Source organism: Rhincodon typus, chromosome 8 (assembly GCF_021869965.1).
Source record: "Rhincodon typus isolate 14 chromosome 8, sRhiTyp1.1, whole genome shotgun sequence".
Taxonomy (NCBI): Eukaryota; Metazoa; Chordata; class Chondrichthyes; order Orectolobiformes; family Rhincodontidae; genus Rhincodon; species Rhincodon typus.
The window spans coordinates 37,788,271-37,813,245 of NC_063339.1; the positions used below are offsets into that span (position 1 = coordinate 37,788,271).

A 24,975-nucleotide genomic window follows, 5' to 3' on the forward strand; every position below is an offset into this window, starting at 1 on the left:
TTCAGGTAGTCATGAAAGCATGAGATACTTGTGTGATATTGATGTTCTTATCTGATCTTTGATTATGTATGAATTGTAGTGTCTTAAGAATGTATTCCATGCCTGTCTTCTCTGTGGGAAGCATTGATAGAAGAAGATGATTGTTTGCATCTTTATTAAGTATCATAGATGTTGATATATAAATGCACCTTTTGATGCCTTTAAAACTCCCTCAAAGCTTGCAGTTGACTTACATTCTGAGTACAAAAGATGTGGGTTTTTACTGTCTGACACATTGGGTCTGGACAATGTGGATATGTTTTAATTTCCTGCACATCTTCCCAACACAGCCTCTGTTGCCTGCTTGATTCCTTACACCCAGTTATAAGGCACTAGTTAAGTATAACATACATTTTTTGGGTGAAAAACTGAGGCTGATTACTAATTAAAGCTTAACATGTCATCGTTGAAAGAAAGGTTGCAAACTTTTATACGTTGAATAAATGTAAAATCATGATTTTTGGGCTGCAAATATACTATATCGTTTTTTCTGTTGTTTTTGAACTATTAGTTTTACTTGTTCTTACATTGAGTATACTACATGGAAAGACCATAAGATATAGGAGCACAATTAGGCTATTTGGCCCCTTGAGTCTGCTCTGCCATCATGGCTGATGTGTTTCTCAACCCCATTCTCCTGCCTTCTCCCTGTAACCCTTGATCCTCTTACCAATCAAGGATCAATCTATCTCTGTGTTAAATACACTCAATGACTTGGCCTGCAGAGCCCTCTGTGGCAATGAGTTTCACAAATAAGCCACCCTCTGGCTGCTGAAAGTTCTAGAAGGTGGCCACCTCACTCTGAGACTGTGCCCTTGGGTCCTAGTCTCACCTACTAATGGAACCATTTTCTCCACAAGCACTCGATTGAGACTTCTCAGTATTCTGCAAGTTTCTGTGACATCCCCTCTCATCCTTCTAAACTCCATTGAATACAGAGACAGAGTCTTTAACGGCTGTGCATATGACATGCCCTTCGTCCCCAGGATCATTCTTGCAAACCTTCTCTGGACACTCTCTCACCTCAACACACCATTCCTTAGATATAGGGACCAAAACTGCTGTTGGTTTTTTTTATGGGATATGGCACCAATGGCAAGGCTGGCGTTTGTTGCCCACCTCTAAATGTTGTAAAATTACATGATTTCCAGTCAACTAGCTTTTAATTCGGGATGTTATTGGTTTCAAACTTCACTATGTGCCATGGTGCAATTCAAACATATGTACCAGATAATTAGCCTGGGCCTCTGGATTATTAGGCCAGTGACATTGCCGCTAGGCCACCACCTCCCGTGGTGGTACAGCAGTAATGCCATTATAAGCCTACCAACACCTCTGTAGGTGACTTAAAGAAAAACCCTTGCTGTCCTTTCTGTATCTAAATGACATCTGAACCCTGCCTGACAATAAAGCTTTTCAAAAAAAGACCCAAAGAATTGCAGATACTGGAAATGCACTCTTCCAGGGGCATACCCTCGCTTCTTCAAGCTAGGGGCTGTTGTGGTAGTGTCCCTACCTCTAAGCCAGGAAGGCTCAGGTTCAAGTCCTACCTGATCCAGAGGTATGTAATAACATCTCTGAACAGGCTGTTCAGAAAAATAGCTTAAATAAAAAAAATTGGCTCTTGTGGTGCAGAGTTAGAGTCTCTACCCCTGAACTGGGAGGTGTGGTTTCAAGTCCCACCTGCAGTGATTGTAATGAAGTCAGCTAAGTGGACATATAGAATATGAGTTCCCTGACTGAGGCTGGTCCCAATCTGGTCCAGCGTCACTCAGAGAACCCTGGCTGACAGATGAGAACAGGAGTGTCAGACATTCTGTTCCCTCTGAAAGCTGGCTCTGAGGAAGCTGGATCAGTGTCAAGGACTCTCCATATGTAATTAAATGGTGACTTGGTAACAGGATACTGGCCACTGTTGAGTTATTTCACACCTGCTCCAGAGATGTATAATAACTTTTCTGAACAGGTTGATTAGAAAAGTAGGTAAAATTTTTGAAAAAAATTATCAAGTCGTGCAAGATTGGGATGAATTACTGCAGTTTGGGTCCGGTATGATACACTTACTAGTAGGAGTTTCCAATATGTTCTGCTTTCATCTGATTTAACTTTGTAATATTAAAAGTAGATTCAGACAATGGCAGTTAGATCATTGTGTTGTGCAGTATTTGGAAAATGGTCTGTGCTCTTCTATTCCCTCATGATGAAACTGCATGATGCATTACAATTGGTAGAGTTTAATTCATCAAGTGACTACTCAATAACAAAATCAAAAATTGCTGGTAAAATTCAGGAGATTAGGCAGCATTTGTGGAGAGAAAGCAGAGTTAACATTTGGGTCAGGTGACCCTTCTTCAGCACTGATTGTAGCTTGGTTACTATATATGCTAGAGAAGGGTTGGGGAGAGGCAGAAAGAGTAAAGACTCAATGGAAATGGAGACGAGAGAGAGAAAACAGTTGGACAGAATAAGGAGTGGATAAAGGTCAGCCTAGGAGAATGAATAGCTACTAATGGGGATTGTTAGTAGCTGACGATGGGTTGTTTGAGGTTGCAACCCACATGATGCCAGGGCCTGGTTTATGGGGGCTTGGGGTAAGGACATAAAAGGTGCTCAGGCCCTAAAATTATAGACCTCAATCTTCAGACCTGAAGGTTACAGGGTTTCCAAGCTGTAAATGAGATATTGTTCTTCCAGCTGCATTGAGCTTTGCTGGAGTACTGTATGTAAGTAAGTATCCTCGAGACAGAGATTTTGGCCAATGATCAAGACTAACTGAAAGGGTTGTAATCAGCTGGGTTGGATTTGTCCTGCTTTTTGCTATTGAGACACATTTGAGCAATTTTCCACTTTGCTACTTTAGATGCCAGTGTTGTAGCTATACTGGAACAGCTTAGCCAGGGATACAGCTTATTTCAGAGCACAAGTCTTCAGTACTGTGGCTGGGCCCGTAGCCTTTTCCGTGCTTCCAACCATTTATTGACATCCTGTTGAGTGAATCAAATTCATTGAAGTCTGGAATCTGTGATGTGAGGGACCTTAGAGGCATGCTATATTATTAATTAACTGGTCATTATTACCACTGTCTTCGTTATTGTCGCTTAACAGTTTCTGTGCTTTGTACAATGATCAGTCTGACTACTGCATTATACGTGTGGATGAGGCTTTTCAGTCCCACCCTGTTAATTGTATGCACCGTTTGACAAAGTGAAAATCAGCCTTGATCACTTTTCGGACGTTGGACTTGACAGCAGCAGTGATACCATTGATAAGTGTGTATGATCTGTGTAAGTGGTCACAATTGCCATTGTTACAAATATTGCTTCTTTTAGTGGCAGACTACAGACACAAATATCTCCACAACAATGCACAGAAGTTCTAACAGACACTTTTGAAAAGCAGACACTTTGGAGATATTTATTTTGGGGAAACTCAAATGGGGCATTTAGCATATGGTATTTCACTCTTCATATGTTGTCCCTTAGCAATCACTGTGACTGGCTCCCCTTCATCGGCCTCATGATGTTTGAACTATGTCCCTACATTATGGCTGTGATGTGAGTGTGTCTGGTTTGCTCAATGATTCATGCACTACTTACAATGTTAGGTGCTGTAATGAATGCTATGCTAGAGACTCACTGCTTTTCTTCTTCACATTCTGCAAAGAAAACAAATAGTACTTTAGAAACTAAACACACTTACCCTTCGTGTATCATATTTACATTACATGAAGTATAAAGTATTTGTTATGTGTGAAGTATTTGAAACTGCCTGTCCATGTTTTTGGGAGTTGATACCCCAGTGATGTGTGGCAAATTAGTCCTTTATCTGGACTTCATGCTTTATAACTTTGCGCTGGTAGGGGAATGACATTAAAATGTTAGAATATTTGTAATCGTTGATTGGCCTGTAAAGAGAACAGTGAAAAAATGTATTGTTCAATGCTGATTTTTGTGAACTAAAGTGATTGTTTTGATTTCCTTTCAGGTGAAGGTAATGGTACGGATTTGTCCTTCCCAAGGAGCAAATGATACATCAGAGTCGATGTCTTTCCTGAAAGTAGACTCCCGCAAAAAACAAATAACTCTTTATGACCCCTCAGTGAGTGGTCATTTTGGTTCTGCCCACAGACGATCCCCAGCTGTTGCTGCTCCAAAAATGTTTGCATTTGATGCGGTTTTTACCCAAGATGCCTCACAAGTGAGTGGGACGACAAAAGACAGCGATTAAATTAATTACTATTTATTCGCTTGTATTAGTATCGTATTTATTTCTGCTTTCGTTTATACACCCACAGAAATTAGTTAATGTGCTTTCTTCATTTGTCTTAATATTCCTAGGCTGAGGTCTGCTCAGGAACAGTGGCAGAAGTAATTCAGTCCGTTGTGAATGGTGCCGATGGCTGCATATTTTGCTTTGGTCACGTCAAGCTTGGTAAGCTCCTAAATTTGTTACTGTTAATTACAATGTCAGACCGGTAATTACATGCTGTCAGCTTTTGCAACAATAAACCTGAAAGCATGTGACTAGGTTAGAATTTCCTTTTCAAATACTTTGTAGACTTCAACGTTCTGCTTTTAACTCAATTTTTGACATGTTCATAAGACAGAGTGTGAGGATTTAAAATTCAACAGTCAAAATAGATTTTCCATTTTTCCACAGATTTGCATTTAAATAAAAAATCGATAAAAGTTTTCTTTTCAGTTACTCAGATTATGGGCAGCACGGTGGCTCAGTGGTTAGCACTGTGTCAGGGCCCCAGGATTGATTCGAGCCTTTGACTGTCTGTGTGGAGTTTGTACATTCTCCCTGTGTGTGTATGTGTTTCCTCCAGGTGCTCCAGTTTCCTCCCGCAGTCGAAAGATGTGACGGTTAGGTGGATTGATCATGGTAAATTGCCCATTGGTATCCAGGGATGTGTAGGCTCGAGGGATTAGCCCTGGGAAATACAGGTTACAGGGATAAAGTAGAGTCTGGGTCTGGCTGCGATGCTGTCTGGAGGGTTGGTGCAGATTCATTTGCTGAATGGCCTCTTTCCTCACTGTAAGGATTCTATGATTACTTCCATACAATAAAACAAAGAACTGCGGATGCCAGAAATCTGAAATAAAACAAATAGCTGGAGAAGCTTAGTAGGTCTGGTAGCATCTGTGGAGAGAAAGCAGAGTTAACAATTTGGTTCCAGTGACCCTTCTTCGGAGCAGATTGCTTCCTTGTAATGTTTACCAAACACAGAGATATTTCCCTTCCAATCTCACTTCTTTCACATTCAGACCTGGAGGAAAAGAAACACTCTTGTCCCTAGTCACTTACAGCAACACTGTCAAACTTAGTCTGTGGTGTCCTTTCTTCACAACATTCTGCAGCAATCAGTTCATTCAGCTACTCTTCTGTCTCCACACTTGATATCTTCTTCCTTAGGGAAATCTTTATTATCATTATCACCCTGTTTGTTAATCCTGGTATGGACCTAAATACTCCCTGAACTCCAAAAGACACCGATCTGAGCACAGATTTAACCATCCATCGCCATATCTCCACAAGACATGTGAAATGTTTCCGGTTCTCAAAATCCCTTGCTAAAATGACTCACTACTTCAAGCTCAACCTAGGAAGCGAAGTAACTCCCAGAATTCTCACTCCACAATGAACTGCACCGTACACACTTCATCCCATCACTTCCATCTTCCAATTAGCCCAAAGAGTTCGATGATGTCTTTGTCACCAAGATTGAAACCTTTGTTCACCGGGTTTCCTTGCCTTTCCTTGACTACTATGACAGACGTCCCCTAGGCAGCCCATGTCATGGAATTAAACTCTCACCTTTCTCCAATGTCTCTCTTGCCTCTCGTCATATATTTCCTTCGAACCACAAATCCATGGATGCCAGCACCTTGTACCTTCAATCTGTTTTCCACTAAACTCTTGACCACTCAGCCTTCCTTCTTGCATGCTGACATTAGAAATAGGAGCCATCATTACCTCTTGTCAAAAATGTCACCCTCTATACAGCCTACTAGCAATTACCCTTTCCTCATTTCGGAACTTGTGTCCTTCCAAATAGGTGGTCAACTTTCTCTCACCCTATGCTGGAACTTCTCCAATTAGGGTCTTATTTTTGCCACAGCATTGAACTGGCCTAATTAGGTCACATGTGGCATTCTCTATGACTATGAATATAATAGATTGACTCTTTCACTGCTCCTTGATGTCCCCACAGACTTGGAGTGAATTGACCACATGCCTCTCTAATATTGCCGGTACTTATTTGTCTAAGTGATTCCACTTTTTATTTGTAGATAGAGAAATAGTTTCTCTTTTTTTCTCTCATGCACCATTACCTCTGTCCCCTCCATTAGCTTCCTCCTCTGCTTCATTCATGTGCTACCCCTCAGCACCCTTCACACATCTCTTTTGACTATGTTAAAAATACAATATAAATTCAATGATTTTACTTCCTAGAATTGCAAATTACATAGAAATAAATAATTCAAGATGGATAAATGATTAAATTTGAGATTTCAACTTCAAAATTTTAAACATAAAAATCATTTTAATTATACCAAAATCCCCCTGACCATCAATGGGATCTGTGTTCTAGGTTTATTAGATTGATACCTGAAATGAGAAGGTTGTCTCATGAGGAAGGTTGGACAGACTGGGCTTGCGAGGGTTAACTTTACTGAAGTCAGTAAGATCCTCAACAACCTTGGTAAGGTGGATATGGAAAGGATGTTTCCACTTGTAGGTGAGTCCTGAGCCAGAGGGCACTGTTTACAAATTAGATGATGCTCTTTTTGGACAGAGATGAGGTGAAAGCTTTTTTGAGTGTTGGGACTTTGGAATTCTGAACTTCAGAAGGTGGTGAGGTGGGGTTAGTAAATATTTTTAAGGCAAAAATAGATGCTTGTTAGTTGGGGGAATCAACAGTTGTCATGGATAGATGGGAATGTGGAATTCAAAATGCAAACATGATCTTGATGAATGTTGGAGCAGGCCTGAGGGGCTGAATTGCCCATTTCTGCTGCTAATTCATATGTTCGTATGTGTAGGCAAGAGGATTAAAGGATGGTGGGATTCTAATTGATGTATTCCCAATGGATTTGCACTGACTGTCATTGTCATTTTTTTTAGGAGTATTGAGTGTGCCTGCTCTGGACTGACTGGTCCTTATAATAGTTGGTTCATGAGATTCTTCATTAAATTTAGATTGGGGCCAAGATTACATTATTGGACTGTTAAAACCTGAACTAAATCCGTAATTTCCTGGAGTTACAAGTGGTATGACCAAAGGCTGTGTGTGATGGATGCATAAGGTTTAATCCATTCACACAGATACATGCAGGCTGTTCAGCAAAGTGAGCCCTACTCTGCACGTTTTTGATGTGTGGAAATCTATAATTAAGAGAGCATTGAAAAATGTTCATCAATATGTTTTAACTGTCAACGATGGTTGTTTTTGTACATTTTTTCTGCTTACCAAAGGATACATCAGGGTGGGTAACATGTTGGAGGGGATTCGGAGGGATAGGATTTACATGTATTTGCAAAGGCAAGGACTGATTAGGGAGAGTCAATGTGGCTTTGTGCATGGGAGATTGTGTCTCACTAACTTGATTAAGCTTTTTGAAGAGCTGACAAAGAAGGTTGAAGGCAGAGCGGTAGATGTTGTCTATATGGACTTCAGCAAAGTGTTTGACAAGGTTCCGCATGGTAGATTGGTTAGTAAGGTTAGGTCATATGGCATCCAGGGGGAGCTAGCCATTTGGATACAAAATTGGCTTGAAGATAGGAGACAGAGGGTGGTGGTAGAGGGTTGCTTTTCAGACTGGAGGCCTGTGACTAGCAGGGTGCCACAAGGATCAGTGCTGGGTCCACTGCTTTTTGTCATTTATATAAATGATTTGAATGTGAATATAGGAGGCATGGTTAGTAAGTTTGCAGATGACGCCAAAATAGGCGGTATAATGGATCGTAAAGAAGAGTTACAATGGGACCTTGATCAGATGGGCCGATGAGCCAATGAGTGACAGATGGAGTTTAATTTAGATAAATGTGAAGTGTTGCATTTGGTAAGGCAAACCAGGGCAGGACTTATACAGTTAATGACAGGGCCCTGGGAGCATTGCTGAACAAAGAGACCTTGGGGTTCAGGTACATAATTCCTTGAAAGTAGAGTCGCAGGCAGACAGGTTGGTGAAGAAGGCGTTTGGCATGCTTGCCTTTATTGGTCAGATAATTGAGAATAGGAATTGGGTTGTCATGTTGTGACTGTACAGGACATATTGAGACCACTTCTAGAACACTGCGTACATTATAAGGGTGCAGAAAAGATTTACAAGGATGTTGCTGGGATTGAGTTTGAGTTATAAGGAGAGGCTGAAAAGGCTGGGGCTTTCTTCTCTGGAGCATCAGAGGCTGAAGGGTAAACTTTATAGAGGTTTATAAAATCATGAGGGGCATGGATAGGGTGAATAGCCAAGGTATTTTCCAAGGGTAGGGGAGACCAAAATTAAGGGCATAGGTAGAAGGTGAGGGGGTAAAGATTTGAAAAGGACCTGAGGGGTAATTATTCATAGAGGATAGTGGAATTAGCAGCAAGAGGAAGTGGTAGAGGTGGGTACAATTACAACATTTTAAGAGGCATCTGGTTGGGTTTATGAATAGGAAGGATTTAGAGGGATATGGGCCAAATGCAGGCAAATGGAACTAGGTCAGATTGGGATATCTGGTCGGCGCAGATGCGTCGGACCGAAGGATCTATTTTCATGCTGTATGACTCTATAACCCTGGGTAGGTAGGTAGGTATAATTCCCTTTATAGGGATCTGGGGGAGGAGAATTCTGCAGGAGTCTCCCACCCACCTCCCACCTGACAGTGGACAAAACATAAAAACCAGGAAAAGAGAGTTCATATTTTGCTCAGAAAATCAATGCGGAATTGCATAGAGTTCCATGTACTAGTTGCATGTCTTTTTTTTAACTTTATAATGGGTATGTCTTAAAAAATTGCCAAGCTCGATAATTTCAACTGAAACATTGAACCATCAGTTATCTAGGCCCTTAGTTCTGAAAATCCCTCTTTGAATCTCTCTATTTCTCCCTTATGTCTTATTTTGACTGATAAGTCTCTTATGATTGCCTTGGGATGTTTTGTTACGTTGAATGAGAGTTGTTGTAATGTACTTAAATTCCCTGAAGTAGCATGAAATTTGACAACCACTGGTGCAGTGAACATGAAGCAGTTTTAGGACCAGTTCCTATGGTCATTTTATGAACCCAGTTATTGGTGCCAGAGTTCCACATATTCTCCAAAATTCCCAACTTCATTGCGGATCACCATATTGGTTGCTTCCTGTTTAAAGAAACTTCTTCGTCAGTGGCAAACTGATGATCCAAATTCCTCTTAGTGAAATATTCCATGATGAACTGACTATAGAGATCACAGCCAAACAAGCTTGCTGAAGTTGTACAAGGGTAACTGTATGTGGCAGTGGGCTTTTAAAAAGACCCACCTCAGTGCTGTGGGACTTTGCTGCAGCTATTATAAAAACATTAAAATGAAAATCAGCCCTCAACCCCTCAACTTCTAAATTAAGTAAGACAAAGTCCTCAATCGCTATCAATGAATAACATAAACCTCTCCAATTGATTAAAAACCTAGACACTATGTTTAGAGATAGTAACAACTGCAGATGCTGGAGTCAGACATAACACAGCGTGGAGCTGGAGGAACACAGAAGGCCAGGCAGCATCAGAACAGCAGGAAAGTTGACGTTTTGGGTCCCGACCCGAAACGTCAACTTTCCTTCTCCCCTAAACACTATATTTAATCTCTTTTACCTATATAACCCATTATAAAAACAAACATTTGTACCAACAGGCCCAGTTGAAAAATGTCAGAAACATTTGGAGCTGTCCATCTACCTGTCAACTGACACGTAGTCTACTGTGGTAACAACATATTGTAAAATCATTCGCAGCACAAAATCTTTAATGATAATCCTTGCGTTTATGTCCACAGAGACAGTAAAATAGTAAATAATTTCATTTTTCAATATGCTGACAGTTCCCTCAAAAGTGCAGGTCAAGAATATAAGTGAGTTGACAGCTTCACAGTTGGCCAATGGGTTTGACATTTCCAACGAGCTTTTCCATTTTTCACCCACACTTGTAACTTCTTTTAACAAATCGAAGGGGCACCATTGCTCTCCCAAAGGGCATCTTCCATCTCTCAGTACAGTCCCTGGACTGCTCCAAAAGGGTATCCTACTGTTGAAAAGTACTCTGGTAGTTTTATACCTTCTCCTGAAAGTCGTCTTTTGGACATCCCATTAGCGAAAATTGGATCTGACTGAAAGCTGCTGCATCTTAACATGTGCAGTTGCTGCCATACACTTTGCCATTGACAATCTGTCCCCTGTTATCCACCCGCTTCCTGCTGAAAATGATGTTTGCCAGCTTTGGGAGTGACACCTCGAGAATTAATCGTGGTTTTGCCTAAGCCAGAGACCCTGTAAGTCCGTACAAAAATTCAGAGTTAAAAATGCAACTAGGCTGTCCATTGGGAAAAATATTCTATAAGCCAGACTGAAGTTAAAGGCAATGAAGAATCTTCTGCTCCCTGAGACAGATGAGTGATGCTGTTTGTGAGTGTTCTTAGAGAGGTTCTTGGAATTCAACTGGATGCCCAGTTGCCGTTGGGCATTAAACTTTTAGATGTAGTTCTCAACAAATTAAAGTCATCACAATTTTGATTCCAATTAAGAAAGAGAACATTCAAACATACTGAACCTTTGTAAAATGAATTGTGACCATGTTATAAGTGCAAACATATAATTTTTCTTTGCATTGATTTTCCATCACTGTCTGGCTCCAAATTGCACTGAATATTGATGGTAACAATAGGAAATTGAATTATCACTGCCTCTTTCAATGTGATGTTAAACTGAAGCCCCGGTTGATTGCTTGGATAGATGTAAAAGACCCCATGGCACTACTGTGAAGAAGGAAAGGGATTATCCTGACCAATATTTATTCCTTAACAAACATTGCCAAACCAGATTATTTGGACATTGCTACATTGCTGTTCTGGGTTCCAAAGAAAAGTCATTTTGGACCCAAAATCATAGAATCCCTACAGTATGGAAACAGGCCATTCGGCCCAACAAGTCCACACCGCCCCCCACCCACACCCATTCCCATTCCCCTGTCTAACCCAAACATCCCTGGGCACTATGGGCAATTTAGCATGGCCAATCCACCTACCCTGCATACCTTTGGACTGTGGGAGGAAACCGGAGCACCCGAAGGAAATCCATGCAGAAAGTGTGTAACCTCCATACAGACAGTCGCCTGAGGCTGGAATTGAACCTGGGTCCATGGCGCTGTGAGGCAGCAGTGCTAACCACTGAGCCACCATGAGATGCTGACTTTGTTTCCTATCTCCACAGATGCTGCCAGACCTGCTAGATTTCTTCAGCAATTTCTACTCTTATTATTGCTGTATAGGACCTTTATTGTCAAGCGGCACAATAGCACTAGCCACATTTCAAAAGAATTTCATTGTTTATGGAAACTGTGACCTTTCTTTTATTGAACTTGGATTATCTTGCCACTGCCCCCTAGGCACAGCCAATAATTGCTGTAATGCACTTGTTGCCCACAAGTTATGGCAGGGAAGTTTGGCATGACAAACTAGTTTAGTTTTCTGCCTTTTGCTGCTCTTTCTGTAGCCTTCAAGGACTACAATGAGGGATCATTCTAATCTATGGAATAGTGGCTGAAATTCCTAATGCCGCATTTTGGAAAGAGTCAATGTCTCATCTAAGCCTTAGTCTTTGATGTCCTAAAGCCTACAATTAATTCCCTCAATTTCTTTGATGCTCCATTTCACTTTTTTTCTTCTAAGACTCTCTTTATATCCTACTTCTTTGATTTTACTCATGTTTCCTCATGTCTGCTTTGGCTTGATGCCAATTTTGTGAAATTCCTTTGGATATTTTCATCTGGTACAGGTGCTGTGTAAATTCAAGTTATGCCTAATTTTTGAAGATAAATTGAAATGTCATATGAATTCCTCAGGTTCTTTCTGTGGTCCTGTGTTTGTTTCAGCCTCATACTTCTGAACATTTACCAATGTCTGACAGTGAAAACTGAAAAGATGTATGCAAAAATGCCATATTAATATTGAGAGCACATTCTGAGAAGAGTTGAGAGATTATTCTGCAAAAAGATCGATTTAACAAATCTGCAGCGAAACCAGTTGGAGCACACCCAAACATCAGTCTGGGAGAGTTCAGCTTATAGCACTAGGTCTTTGCCATGTTTACAAAGCAGTCAAAAACAACTGGTAACCAGGAGTTAATGTGGGTGATAAAGGCCTTGTCCACTGGTACAAGTTCTGCATCACTTTTCTCCAGGAAACTTGTAATGATTTAATTTAAATCCGGTACTGACCTGGTGAGAATGAGCCTCCTGTCAGATTAAAACCTTAGGAGGATGGAAATCCTAGAACTGCTGCCCAACCAGAGGGGCCTAGAGGAGGGATTGCTCCTGGATCCCTAAATACAGATGAGTGTGAGTGGGATGGGATCATAGGGTGGGATGTGGCAGTGGTTGATGGGTGAGGGTGGGATGTTCAGACAAAGGCCAGAGGTCTGTCGTCCAGTCGGGACTCCCTCTTCCTGATGCTGAGTCCTTCAATCTGACTCAGTTTGTCTGTGAATGAGGGACCCCCTTCACCGGTCACTCACTAAACCTAACCAGACCAGGTTTACTGTGTGCTTTTCATGGATGGTGAGTCCTCTAGTCATTGCTGTTGGCTACCATTTCAGGGCATTAATTGGCCTCCAGCAGGTAGGTTGCTGACAAGTTTTCCTGCCCTGGGCTTGAGGTGAGAATGCACAAGATCTTTACCCTGTAACCACATGCCTTCCCCTGCCCCTCCTACCTCTGAACCTCTCTGAACTTGCCCACATTGAGGGGAGGGGAGGTTGTAGGTACGGTTTTAAATTTCGCTCGGTATCTTTTATGCTGGCTCATTAAAAAGAAAAATTATTTTTACCATTCTAATTGATAGGATTACATGTATCAAATTTTAATTTAAGTATCACTTGACCAGTGATGTTGCCTTTTATAGTATTAGTTGAGCTTCTTTTGCTGATACCTCACTTCAAAGTAGCTCAGTCAGTATTTTGATGGGGATCACATTGGCCTGCACTAATAAGCAACTTACTTATGTAGCTGGAGATCACATTTGAGAAAACATCAGAGCATGGGATATATAATTTTGTGAACAATTACAGTTGCACATAAACATGCAAGAATTAAGAATGATCTGTTTGACCTTTACGACACTTGTTAAATAGCAAAATATTCAGACACACAATACTACCATAGATAAATGAGTGGGCAAACAGTGAGATACTGTACTTGTCCATGTATGTCTAAAGTAGAGTGACACCAACTGCTAAGACACTGAGGAGGGTTCTCACTAAATATGTATGCCGCTTAGAAATCTAATGGTAGCTCTCTGGAAATCATGGAACATAGTGAACCAACTCATTTCTGATCTCAATTTGGCTGCCACTGTTTACGTAAATCCTTTTAAGATGCATATTGGGATCCTCTTGACGTACAGATATTTTTGGGAGATTGCAGGAAGGAGAGTGTATTGTGCAGACGTGGGTTTAACTTGCGATATAATCAATGAAGATGATACGTTATCGCTTTAAAAGTCTCACTGTGGGATCAAGAGGAACTGAAATGCTTCTTTGGAGTGCACATGGCATATGTTAGCAACTGCTACTCTGGGGCCCTTTACCATCAAACCACAGGATTCCCTGTATCTACCATGCTGCTGGTCAGCTGGTTTGGATTCTAGGATGTCTGATGTTGTGCTGTTTAAAAGGTGGATGCTGCTGGTGTATCTTTAGTGCCTACAGTCCTGCACCAGCATTGCAGATCCAGACTGCAAAATATTGCATTTGCCATCCATATTTATGCAAACCACTAAAGAAACTGAAACAGCCTAACATTCAAACTTAAATCTTAATTCCAGGGAAAACATATACTATGATTGGAAAAGACAATTCAACGCAAAATCTTGGTGTTATTCCCTGTGCAATATCCTGGCTTTTTAAACTAATAAATGAACGCAAAGAGAAAACCGGCACTCGATTCTCAGTCAGGGTATCCGCTGTGGAGATCTGGGGCAAGGATGAAAACCTTCGGGACTTGTTATCTGAAGTGGCCACTGGCAGCCTTCAAGATGGCCAGTCTCCTGGTGTCTATCTCAGGGAAGATCCAGTCTGTGGAACTCAGGTATTTTTATCATAATGTGTTGTTGTATTGTTTTCAAGTAAATTGATACGTGTTTGTCTACTCACTGCTTTTCCAGTTGTGCATTGAAGGTTGTTTGAAACATTCCAGCCGCATTTAAAATGTCACTGTCACTCTTTTTTGGCGTTACTTTTTTTTTCATCTTTGCTCCCTTGGTACACATATTTTGTTACTAATTGCCCTAGAGAGTTAATCTGTTGAACAGTAATGCAATCCTCTTCCAATTAGCAATATATTTCTCTTCATATGCAGCTTCAGAATCAAAGTGAGCTGAGAGCCCCTACGGCAGAAAAAGCCGCCTATTTCCTTGATGTGGCAATAGCCTCCAGAAGGACCAGTAGGCCAGATTGTGATGAGGAAGAGAGAAGAAACTCCCATATGCTCTTTACCCTTCACATTTACCAATATCGAATGGAGAAGAGTGGCAAAGGGGGAAGTATGTTCACTCTGATTTGTAAAATGCATCTGTTCTGCTCATATGTTTCACAGATTTAAAAATGTAAAATGAGTAATTGTGGTCACTATCTGATTTCTCAGAAAACTTCACAATTTGCCTGCCATTAATATTTAATACAGGTACTGGCTTGTTGCGTTCATTGTGTCTGTGAGTTGAATAAATTCAGAATCTCTGAGTGGCTTTGTATATCTTACTGTCCTTTTGCAGTGTCAGGAGGGCGTAGTCGTTTACACTTGGTTGATCTGGGGAGCTGTGAGAAGGTTTTAAGCAAGAGCCGGGATGCTGGTGGTGGCCTCTGCCTATCACTTTCAGCACTAGGCAACGTCATTTTGGCGTTGGTTAATGGTGCTAAACACGTGCCATACAAGTAAGTAATGTGTATGATGAATTACATGGGAACTCTTGAATGAAGTATTTTGATGCAGGAATGAAGATGTAAGAGATGACCATGATGTAAAAATAATTCGGATTTCTAAAGTCAGAAACTTCTTGCATTTTTTGTATCTAAAGCCCCTTTCTTGTCTTTTTTAAAAAAAATTTCAAGGCTTAAAATCTGCAGTAACTTTGGCGTACTTCAGCCAAAATAGCCACAAGCTAGGCCAGAACCAGTTAAGCCATATCCCAGTCTCACAGCTACGTTTCCTGGATGACCTTTTGAGGGGGGTTGGGGGGCATCTTTACCCATCTTTTGCAGAGAATATAGGGTGGGATAAAGGACTCAGTAAGTCTGCCAGCTGACCAGCTGGTGAGGATGCCACAACTTTGAAAATATATCCTTTTAAAATGAGTTTTGGGGATCAAGGAACAGCAAAAATGACTCCTGCTCGTTAGTTTTCCCCAACATATTAATAGCAGATTTCTCGGTATTTTCATTGCAAGTAGTGGTGTCCCAAATTGGACCTCATCCACTTTGTCATTCAAATTGTACAATCTTTCAATGACTTCCCAAGTGTTGACAGAGCCAGGGGTGGAAGACAGGGCAAGGCACTATTTCTTTTTGCGTTTAACTGTAAGGTTGAAAACCAGGCAGAATTCAATATTATTCATTTGAAATAGATCTATATAATTAATAGCAAACTGTAAGATGAGGAGAATTTGTATGTTTACCAATTAGCTGTCTAGTGCAACTCTTAATTGGCATGGAACACAGAAATTCTAGGGTGATCCTTGGACTGGGCTCATTTAGTAGATCACACAAACAAGACATACTGAGCAGAATCTTGCTAGAAAAATATGGTATTTTAATGATAACCTATTATTATTAACATGTAAATCCATTAGAGAATTCAGAATAAGAGTTTTAATGTGAGATACTGGTTGATTTATGTCACTCAGTTATTTGTTTTACACAAACAGTTTCTTAAACTTCACATTACTCTAACAAATGTGAAAGATTTTGCAAAGGATTTGACTATTAGACATAAGCTAAGAGCTTATGATCAATACTAACTAACTACATGATAATTGTTAATGCAATGCTAATCAAACTTTCTGGCCCAGAAAAGCCACGTTTTATCTTTCTAAATGTTTCCCTTATTTTTGTTTCTGTCTCTTTTTTTCAGTTTCTTAATGTGGCCTTTAATTCACTGTCCATTTCTGTTGTTCCTTTGTTCCTTTCTCAATCATTAAATCTCACTGGCTAAGATGATGCACTATTAGCCCTGCCAGTCACTGAGGTCCCAGATGCCCTATTGCTCTCGCTGTGCCATTAGTAGCTCCCTCTGACAAGTTGGGGTGCAAAACGATTTTGAGCCAAACAATGCACAAAAGTGCCGTTGCTGCAAATGACCTATGTCCAATAACAATTAGCCTAATATTTGGCACAGTGATCTTTGATATTAGTGCAGGAATCTAATGGTTTAAATTCTTTCTGCCATTAATTAAGACTGGAAATCTAACATGCCCATGAATAAAAATGGCATGCGAACAAAATGGTATTACTGTGTCTCTATCATTTTAATGTAAACCTTAATGAAGAGTTGCTGAAGGAAAGATAACTTTTCATACGTTGATGCAAATCAATAGAAATTTTGCTTCATCCTTCTGAGTTCAACACTAGAGGCCACTAATCATGACCAGACAATGAACAATTCAATTATGTTTGTGGCATTAATAAAAAAAAATCTGTTTATCTTCTTAAGGAACATCTTGTAACTATGCTAAACATGAGTTTTGTAGTTATCCACAGTAAGTTACTGTGCTTATATTTGTTGGACTAGGCATGAAGTAGTCTTCAGACAAGACCATATTATCCACATTTTCAAGCAAATAATCTAAGCTAATGTTCATACCTAAAGTGATTTTATTATGAGATTGTAGCTACAGTAAAGTTGAACAGAATGAAATGCTACTGGTCTCATGTCCTGTGCATGAAGTAAAATATAATAATAAATTCCATTTAATCTGATGAAATTTTGACTAGGAAAAAGAAAAACGTGTGAAAATTCTGTTTAAGTGGATGTATACAAATAGATGATTAACTTAAAGTACTTAATCTATCAGTTTCTTTGCCCCTGAATGCGTTTGTTTTGTTATACAATATAGGGATAGCAAACTTACTATGCTGTTGAGAGAATCGCTGGGGAATATAAACTGCAGAACAACCATGATCACCCATATTTCTGACTCTCCAGCCAACTATGCAGAAACCCTTACAAGCATTCAGCTTGCGGCACGAATTCATCGTATGAGAAAGAAAAAATCCAAGGTCCGTATCTGCTCCAAATCAAAAGATGTTAATTTCAAATGTAGATCTCAAAAGCATTGATAACCCTGTGTGAGAAAAAACAACTTTCCATCTAGTATTGTCAAGTTTAAGAGTCAGGTTCATTTTTGTCTCAATTACCTTGTTTTAAAATTTGTGGTTCAATGTTCCGTGTGAAATAAACATTTTTCTATTTGAACTAGTATGCCTCAAGTTCTTCAGGAGGAGAGAGTTCTTGTGAAGAAGGTCGGATTCGGAGACCACCTAATTTAAGACCCTTTCACTCAAGAACTACAGCTCTTGATCCAAATCTTCCTGTATTAGGAATACCCAGTGATCCAGATTATTCATCAAGCAGTGAACAATCATGCGATACAGTTATTTATGTTGGTCCTAATGGTGCAGCACTGTCTGATCGAGAGCTAACAGATAATGAGGGACCGCCAGAATTTGTCCCCATAATCCCTTCTCTTAACAAGAAGCATGACTCCAAGAAAGGCAAGGAAACTGTGATTGTTGGTAAGAGGACTGAAAGGGACTATTTCAAATGTAACACTTTTGCTGAATTGCAGGAAAGGTTAGAATGCATTGATGGAAGTGAGGAACCCATCCAGTTTTCCTGTGAGCAAGGACTTTTCATTTGTAGTAATAGTCCAGGCCCTATGAGGACTGAGAATGTGCAATGTCTAACGTCACAGGAAGCAGCACAATCTGGCCCGGCGACAGAAAAGGTACCAATACCTTCTGCACATCTCTATGGAAAACATTCTTCAATAGAAATGGTGTCTCCTAAAAAGGGGCAGAGCCTGCATGCTCCAGTACCTGTGCAGCAGCATAATGGATCGCCAGTGAAGAGCCCCTGTCACACAATAACAATCGAACATTCAAAAGTGCAAACCAAAGCTGAAGGAAGCAAAATGGAATTAAGTGGAAACACTGGGATGGATGGAATGAAGGAGACAATCACAGCTTCCACAAATGTGCCCAAATCCAACAGCCCAAAAGCACACAAGCAGGCCCAAGCCACGCCTATACCTGTTGTGAGGGAAAAGCTGTTTTACAATAGAAGGCCATTGCCAAGCCCTGCACCACCACCGCCACAAACAAAAGATAGAAAAATTGATTGTTCTGAATCCAGTAGTGGCAGAGTGATTAGAACTCCTCCAGTAGGAATGAGCCATCAGGTGACAAATAAATCGGATTCCAATGTAACTGGAAATGCTGCTGCACATTGCAAAAGCAAATATAAACAATCCACTGGATCAGACGCAAATCGCATAAGGTCTGCATTCCGGAGTGATTGTATTGACCGAGACATGTTGACTACTACTGTGACTTTGCAGCAGCCTGTGGAACTGAACGGTGAAGATGAACTGGTATTTACTGTTGTAGAAGAACTGTCATTTGAAGGGATTTTGGAAAGTGGTCGACCTGCTAGCATTATTAGCTTTAATAGTGATTGTTCACTTCAGGCCTTGGCCTCAGGCTCACGGCCTGTCAGCATTATTAGTAGCATAAATGATGACTTTGAAGCTTATACCTCACCGGCAACCACTGTTGGAGCAAACCTGGACAATGGTGTTCCACTTGCAGATGATTCTTTTTGCAACAGTAGCAGACGATCATCAATTAGTTCCTGGCTCAGTGAATTAAGCATCTCTGCTGTAGAAAGTGATGGAGCTCAACCCTCTGACACTTTTATTGTGCAGTCTTGTTACAGTTATGATGAGCACACTTTAGGGCCTTTTAATTTGGACTCATCTGACATGCTGCAAGACATGTGTGCACCACTGATGCAGGCTCAAAAAAGCACCTTGACTGATAGCTTCTGTTACTCTGAAGTACCTAATGAAATCCAACCTATCGTCAACACCGACAAAGGTTCCAGCACCTTAAGTTTATCCAAAGTGGTATCTGGCAAAGTTGTGACTGGCAGTAACAGTTCATCAGCAACTAAAACCAGCACCCCAGTGCATTGTCATGTCCCAGTAATTTCTGAAGAAGATCCTGTTTGCTACTCCAGTCTTCCCAGGAAAGTGAAATCTACCTCATCTGTGAAACATAGCGGTAGCACAGTAGATTGTGGAGACACACTACAGCAAGAAATCGAGCCCGAGGATCCTTGGTTACAACGTACAAATAGCCAATCAGAGCCAAAAGCTGAGGATCAAGCACTTTCTGTGAAGTCGGCTCCCAAATCTGCTTCTCACAGTCAAATCAAACAGCAGATGAAAACATCCCATAATACTGGAACTATTCCTCGGCTTAACAAGTCTCACACACCTGTTTCCTGTGCACAGCGGGTTGTTTATGGATGTGAAATGACGAATAAATCCGATGGAATCAATAATGCCATTGGTGCGAACACAAGGAAAAGTGATGTGCCAGCTAAGGTATCACAAGTGAAAAAAGGAAATGCAACGGTTGCTACAATGCCAATAATGCACACCAGTGTGAATACTGGAGCTATACCCAAAGACCAACCAGATTTTACTTCAGTGACAAGCAGCTTAAAATCAACTGCATGCAAGAAAACATCAGTGCCCAAAACTAGCTTGCTACCAAGGCTCAATGGGACACCTCCAGCACCCCCCGTCCGTAAATCCAGTCTAGAACAAAAAAATAGAGTTACTCCACAAACTAATGCCCAAAAATGTACCAGCCCAGAGGTAGTTAAAGTATCACCATCAAAATTCGAGGATGAAATAGATGGGAGACTAAATGTTGCTTCTTGTATTGTTGAAGGTAACAATAGCAGATCAACAAACATAAAGTCTGAACAGATGTTTGTTAAAAGCATTTCAAGCTCAAAATCCCGAATGCCTAAACCTGAGTCTGTGCATCGCTGTGGGAGTCTGCAATCACTTGAGAGATGTGATAGTCTTACATCAGTCGGATCCAAACATAGCGCATCTAAGGAAAGTGGTCACCTTGTCAACAACAATAGAACAGGCCGATCAGTACCCAGGCTCGGTGTGTCACCATCAGCTCCAGTAATGTCCACTCCAGCCATTCCTGTCATTCCTGTTACAGGGAAATCCAATCAAACCAAAAGTACTTCCACTAATAAAATGGTGGCATCAGGAAATAAATGCCGAAGTCTCTCTACAAGTGGTGTGAAGGGGTTAAGCACATCGGTTAAATCATTAACCCAGTCAATGGGTCGAAGTTCCAGTGTGCCATCAAATGGAAAAACAATATCTCATTCAACACAGGTGGCAAATTGCAAACCTGGTAAAGGAACAATCATGGGAACAAAGCAAGCCGTCAGGGCAGCAAATAGCCGCGTCTCTGAACTAGCATCTGGGGCTTCCTCCAGTAAAATGGGCCATTTGAGAGGATCCACGGATTCTGACAGTGGGAATGACAGTGGGGTCAACCTGAGTGATGAAATATCACAGATACCAGTCTTGCCTTCTCCATACAGTAAAATAACTGCACCAAGGAGACCTCAACGCTACAGCAGCGGGCATGGTAGTGACAACAGCAGTGTTCTTAGTGGAGAGCTGCCTCCAGCCATGGGAAGAACAGCTCTTTTTTATCATAGTGGTGGCAGCAGTGGCTATGAAAGTATGATACGTGACAGTGAAGCTACAGGGAGTGCATCATCTGCACATGATTCCATGAGTGAAAGTGGAATGTCTTCATCTGGTCGTAACAGAACTTCAAAATCCCCCAAAAAGCGGACGGCTGGTAAGCCAGAAATTTACTTATCACAGTATTTGGCTTCAATTTTTGAGAATGAAAATGTGAGAAAATTTCTGAGGAGAGATGACATTTAAATACTTTGTTTTATTCATGGGATCTGTGCATCAGCATTTATTGTCCACCTCTAATTACATATAAAGAAAAATGAAAAGTGAAGCTACATAATGTGAAGGTGCACTGCCTGTTCGTCTTCTATGTAATATTTTCAAGGGTCACTGTATACTAGGTATGACTCAAGGTATCTATATTTGTGATTTACTTTCTTGGTAACCACAAATGGAACTGATACTAGTTATTCAGCTTCCCACGAGCTTGACTTTCAACTTATGGTGCTATTGAATTGAATTATATAAGGTGAGAACCTTTCTCCAATTATTTCTAAGCCCCAGTACGTAGCTGCATTTTAACTCCCGCCCGTCCACTACCTTACCACCACCCCCCATTTTCAAACACACAGACACACGACACACACACACCCACCACATGCACGCACCCAAACATGTTCGAAGGTTCATCCAATGCATGGCCTGCCCACCATCCACCTACCCATTCCTGTTCCCACCACAATTGGACCGGTAGTAGGGGGGTGACATTGTATAACCTGCCCAGCAGTGGGCCAATTGAGACCCTTAATTGGATAATTAATGCTCATGTAACGGCCTTATTCTGCTGCCACTGATATTGAATAAACAGTGGGAAAGACCAGTGCGCTTACTCAGCCTGGCAGGTTGCTGGCGTTTGGGGATCTCCTCCAGCCTTTGCCTCTCAATCCCCTATCTTCTCTGAATGGCCTTCCAACTTGGTATCCAGCAAGGTCCCCATATAGTTACCCAAATCCTGATCTAGGATTGGATACGGCTTTTGCTCATTGGCTGGCAGCTCTCTGAGAATGCATAGCAGGAGTAGGCCAATTGCCTCCTTGAGTCTGCTCTATCATGGATGTTCTGATTATGATTATTTAACTGCATTTTGTTGCCATACACATGACCATTGCCTCCTTCATAAATCAAAAATCTCACTAACTCAGCCTTGAATGTGTTCAGTGACCCAGCCGCTAGCTTACGGTGGCAAGATAATTCCAAACAGTAACTACCCTTTTCGTCTTATATAGGAGACCCCTTATTTAAAACTGTGCTCCCTTAGTTCTTCATGTTTCCTGTACAATGGGAAACATCCTCCCACCACCTACCTTGTCAAAATGCCTATGGATCTGATGTTTCATTAAGATCACTTCTCAGTTTTCCAAATTCTAAAGAGTATAGGTCAACTTGCTCAACCTTTTCTCATATAAATAACATCTCATCCCAGGAATCAGGCTAGTGAACCTTCCCTGGACATCAATGCAAGAAGACCCATCATTAAGTCAGATAACCAAAACTGTAGAGCTATTGCTGAGCGGTGGAAATCCTGCCTCCAGCTTATTATTAGTCAATGGCTATGGGGCAGCCGGTATTCCCATTCCTGGCCTTTCCTTCAGAAATTCAATGTCTGATATAATTCAGCTGCATTTCTCTCCTTGGCATAGAGTCTTTTTGAAGGCATAAATTCCTTGCTGATTTAGAGTTTCAAACATGCCAGTATTTTGCCAAGTGTCAGTATTAATTTGTAAATCTTCAGAGTGAGTCTTAGCTGGATAATTAATTGTCAACCCGTAGCTATCTCTCAAGTTAACTACAAAATCTATAGCTCAGAACATAAAAGTAAAGTATTGTGTGTGGAGAGGGTCAGAATTTGGTTTGTTGCTGAGTGACCTCTTGTTCCTAACCCTTATTATATCCATTGGAAGTTGTGATTAAATTGAGGATTGGTGCACAATATGGTTACATCCATTTGAGGGGGCACATTATGACTTGGTAATGATAGGTCTGAGGGACATCCATGCTTCCCTAACATTCACTGTTGCTAAGAGCCTCAGGACAAATTTAAAATAATTTCTTCAAAGTTTATAGAAGCATTCTAATAATAAATGGCACCAACAGAGTTTAATTTGTACATTGACTCAAGGCTATGGACCATGTCGCAGCAAGGCACCAAAAAACATTTTAAATGGAGCAGGAACCAATGTACAATGTGTAAACTTCCTGACGTAGGGTCAGAATTATATCCATGAAGACAAATGGAACTATGTGTATATTTATCAGATCACCTCAACACTACTTATGAAAGAACCTCACATAGAGTAGATATGCTATTGTTGCGGTAATAATAGCCACCTTTACTTACCAAGATTATAGGCAACCCATTCTTGAAAATCTGTGCCTAATTTACTGCTAAAAGTAACTTGTAATCCCAATCAGAAACCAGTTGATAACTTCATTAATATACTACATAATGAATGCAAAATAAAGTAACATCATAAGCTGGTGCTAATTTATGCAAAGTGGAGTTCAGCAGGAGACAGCAATGGCCATGTTTCACCAAGATTATTCTCATCAATAGTTTACAAACATCAAGATGCTTTCTTTGGAGCAGTCACTTCAGTACCATTATCCAATGAAAAGTTGGCAACACCGCAACCTTGTCATAAACGAATCAGTGACCTGAAAAGGCTTGTGAGAAAAAATTGTTCAAAGGTTGAAAGAACGTTCTTGAGGTGCTATGCTCCAGAGGAAATGGAAGAGACACAACAATCTTCAAAATCATCCTAAGGGGAAAGTACCAATCTTGGAGCACCAGACAATCTGGTGAGTTTTAAATTATTATTTCTCCTATGCATTTGTGTGTATTTATATTTACCAAGAGCAATGTTTAATGTTGTTTTCAAATTTGCAAAAAGAAGTTACACTTCTCCTGTATTTGAACTGCTTGAGTCTTACAGTGTATTTGCATAGAATTAATGTTTTGTATCTTGTCCCTTTTATCTCCACAGAGGAGTTGCTGTTCTTCAATTTATACACTGTTTAATGTTAAAGGATGTATCCTTCCACGACTCTACCTGACAGCAAGGAATTCATTACTGGGAAGGAGTCATTGGGGCAGAATTTCAGCTTTTCACCTGGATATACTTCAATGAACATAAAAGTTTTGTGGTGATTATTTTGAGGGAGCTAATTGGTAGTTACAATCTTACAACACAGCAACAAGTTGCAAGTCTGGCCCATTAACTATCAGTAAACATAGAAATATATGGGGATGGCATGGTGGCTGTAACCTAGCGCCAGGGATCCATGTTCGATTCCACCCTAAGGTGACTGTCTGTGTGAAGTTTTCACATTCTCCCCATGTCTGCCTGGATTTTCTTCAGGTGCTCCGGTTTCCTCCCACAGTCCAAAGATGTGTAGGTAAGGTGGATTGGCTATGCTAAATCACCCATCGTGTCCAGGGATGTGCAGGCTAGGTGGGTTAGTCATGGGAAATGCAGGATTACAGGGATAGGGTAGGGGTATGGGCCTGAGTGCAAAGTCCTTCGGAGGATCGTTTCAACTTGTTGGGCTGAATGGCCTGCTACTACACTGCAGGGATTCTATGCCTTGGATGGTCTGCTGTGAACCTCACCTGTCAGAAATAGTGCTAGCCATGATTTGCTGACCATTTAAAAGAATAGTGAAAATCATGTGCAGTGTATGTGACTAAATTTCCAATATGTATTAGAACATAGAACATAGAACATTACAGCGCAGTACAGGCCCTTCGGCCCTCAATGTTGCGCCGACCTGTGAAACCAATCTGAAGCCCATCTAACCTACACTATTCCATTATCATCCATATGTTTATCCAATGACCATTTA

At 40.8% G+C, this 24,975-nt stretch overlaps 1 protein-coding gene across 1 annotated transcript in view; it reads left to right on the plus strand.

The window, feature by feature from the left end:
• kif26ab (kinesin family member 26Ab) overlaps positions 1-24,378 on the plus strand; it is a 177,970-nt gene extending 153,592 nt beyond the window's left edge. Inside the window, exons 6-14 of the mRNA XM_048600411.1 lie at positions 4,024-4,236; positions 4,377-4,470; positions 14,098-14,360; positions 14,631-14,814; positions 15,043-15,202; positions 17,380-17,542; positions 17,743-21,232; positions 23,687-23,931; positions 24,117-24,378. Coding sequence (XP_048456368.1) covers positions 4,024-4,236; positions 4,377-4,470; positions 14,098-14,360; positions 14,631-14,814; positions 15,043-15,202; positions 17,380-17,542; positions 17,743-21,232; positions 23,687-23,895 — 4,776 coding nt within the window. The 3' untranslated portion in view covers positions 23,896-23,931; positions 24,117-24,378. The remainder of the gene's footprint in view (positions 1-4,023; positions 4,237-4,376; positions 4,471-14,097; positions 14,361-14,630; positions 14,815-15,042; positions 15,203-17,379; positions 17,543-17,742; positions 21,233-23,686; positions 23,932-24,116) is intronic.
• Positions 24,379-24,975: the final 597 nt, after the last annotated feature.